The sequence below is a fragment of the Trichechus manatus genome, unplaced genomic scaffold, assembly GCF_000243295.1.
Source record: "Trichechus manatus latirostris isolate Lorelei unplaced genomic scaffold, TriManLat1.0 scaffold00052, whole genome shotgun sequence".
NCBI classification, from domain to species: Eukaryota; Metazoa; Chordata; class Mammalia; order Sirenia; family Trichechidae; genus Trichechus; species Trichechus manatus.
This window is the reverse complement of record NW_004443988.1, coordinates 5,086,190-5,088,926: the sequence shown is the minus strand read 5'-3', so window position 1 is coordinate 5,088,926 and position 2,737 is coordinate 5,086,190. Positions and strand designations below refer to the sequence as shown.

The 2,737-nt window shown below is 41.0% G+C and overlaps 1 protein-coding gene across 1 annotated transcript in view; it reads left to right on the top strand.

Annotated features, from left to right (window-relative positions):
* Window positions 1-2,737, top strand: part of DTNB (dystrobrevin beta) — a 335,670-nt gene that overhangs the window by 296,086 nt on the left and 36,847 nt on the right. Inside the window, exon 15 of the mRNA XM_023732419.1 lies at window positions 1,577-1,673. Coding sequence (XP_023588187.1) covers window positions 1,577-1,673 — 97 coding nt within the window. The remainder of the gene's footprint in view (window positions 1-1,576; window positions 1,674-2,737) is intronic.

Here is a 2,737-nt window from a genome sequence, read left to right as displayed (position 1 = left end):
TGGTAGAGTTTACAACACATAAGGAAATCACATCAGATAACACAATCATACAGTACTGGGAATCATGACCTAGCCAAGGTGCTACACACATTTTTGGGGGGACACAGTTCAATCCATGACACCCATTTTAGGAAAAAGAAAAACAAGGCTCAGAGCTATTAAGTGACCTATCCAAGGTTGCATACTTACTGAATGATGGGGCCAGGATTAGACCTCAGGTCTCTTGATTTATGTTCCACTGTTTTTCCTCACCATAGCAGATGAAATCTGAATTAATTAAGCTAAGAGCCTGTAGCATGTGTTAGATAAGGAGCATCTGGATAAAGTGAGAAAAGTGAAAATAGAAAGATAAGGACATCAATTTTCAAGGAAGAATCATCTGAATTGGGTGACTGATTGAATATAGGATATGAAGAGGAAAATATCAGAGAAGACTGAGTTTTCAGCCATGATAACTGAAAGAAAAAGTGGCAGAGATTGGCAAATTGGGAGAGAGGAACATTTGGGGGAGAAAGTCTTAAGTCTGGTTTTGGACATTGTATTAGTCATCTAGTGCTGCTGTAACAGAAATACCACAAGTGGATGGCTTTAGCAAAGAGAAATTTACTTCTTCACAGTAAAGAAGGCTAAAAGTCCAAATTCAGGGTGTTAGCTCCAGGGGAAGGCTTTCTTTCTCTGTTGGCCTTCTCATCAATCTTCCCCCGGACTAGGAGCTTCTCCACTCAGGGACCCTGGGTCCCAAGGGTACTCTCTGCTCCCGGCACTGCTTTCTTGGTGGTATGAGGTCCCCCCTCTCTGCTTGCTTCCCTTCTCTTTTTATCTCTTGAGAGATAAAAGGTGGTGCAGGCCACACCCCGGGGAAACTCCCCTTTACATTGGATCAGGGATGTGACCTTAGTAAGGGTGTTACAATCCCATCTTAATCCTCTTTAACGTAAAATTACAGTCACAAAATGGAGAACAACCACAGGATACTGGGAATCATAGCTCAGCCCAATTGATACACACATTTTTGGGGGGTCATAATTCAATCCATGACAGACATGTTTAGCTAGAATTGATGCAGTGAAATCTATTCTTGGGGAAGCGTGAATTCTCTTAGACAAAGAGTCATCCTGATCCCTGTCACTCACCCTGAACCTGATATCTGGTACTGGAAGCAATGACTACTGAACCCTGCTTCCCTGAGCAGTTTTCAGATGTTTTTCTACTGTTAATTTAAATTTGGACTAGTTTTATGTATCTTTCTAAATGAGCTATTTGACTTTCTAAAGAGGAATAATGAAAAAAGATCGCTTACTTAATAGTAATATTAACAATACTTTTCTTTATAACAGTGTATACTTTCCAGAGCATTTTTTAATTCTCACAACAGGACAGAAAAGTAGGCAAAATAAATGTTATCCTCATTTTATAGATGAGGTACCAAACAGAGAGATGAGGTACCAGACAATGTCTCAGAACTGGTAAGTAGCAGAAACAGGTTTAAAACCCATTTCACCTGGCCTTAGACCCTTCTTTGAGGGTCCCTTTGTTTACAGCTTGTCATTTCTGATGGATCTTTCCTCCCGGACAGGCAAAGGAAGGATGAACTGGAGCAGAGAATGTCAGCACTACAGGAGAGCAGGCGGGAGCTGATGGTTCAACTGGAAGGGCTGATGAAGTTGCTGAAGGTAAGTTTGGGGCCCACTTTCAGCTCTCCTTCCCCTACCCTCTCAGCTCTCCTTGTTCATTTTCCACAACAGCCTCCACTTCTGCCTCCCATGTAATGTCGAAACATGATGAGACTACAGCCTTGAATATCGCTGCCTAGATAACCTCCGTAAATGTAGCCTAATGAGGTATAAAAGTTATCTAAATTAATGGAAAGCCTGATCGTAAAAAATTAGTAACTGGAAATAGGATAATATTCTTAGATAGTCAATGTCATGAATAAATTGTTGTTGTTAGGTGCCATGGAGTCGGTTCCAACTCATAGAGACCCCACGTACAACAGAACGAAACACTACTCGGCCCTGCGCCATCCTCATGATTGTTGTAATGCTTGAGCCCATTGTTGCAGCCACTGTGCCAGTCCATCTCATTAAGGATTTTCCTCTTTTTTACTGACTCTACTTTACCAAGCATGATGTCCTTCTCCACGGACTGATCGCTCCTGATAACATGTCTAAAGTATGTGAGACAAAGTCTCGCCATCCTCATTTCCAAGGAGCATTCTGGCTATACTTCTTCCAAGACAGATTTGTTCGTTCTTTTGGCAGTCCATAGTATATTCAGTATTCTTCAATAACACCATAATTCAAAGGTGTCAATTCTTCAGTCTTCTTATTCCTTGCCCAGTTTTCACATGCATATGAGGCGATTGAAAACACCATGGCTTGGGTCAAGTGTACTTTAGTCCTTAAAGTGACATCTTTGCTTTTTAATACTTTAAAGAGGTCTTTTGCAGCAGATTTTTGCAATGCTATGAGTCTTTTGATTTCTTGACTGCTGCTTCTTTGAGCATTGATTGTGGATCCAAGTAAAATGAAATCCTTGACAACTTCAATCTTTTCTCTGTTTGTCATGATGTCACTTACTGGACCGGTTGTGAGGATGTTTGTTTTCTTTATGTTGAGCTGTAATCCATACTGAAGGCTGTAGTCTTTGATCTTCATCAGTGCTTCAAGTCCTCTTCACTTTCAGCAAGCAAGGTTGTGTCATCTGCATATCACAGGTTGTTAATGAGTCTTCCTCC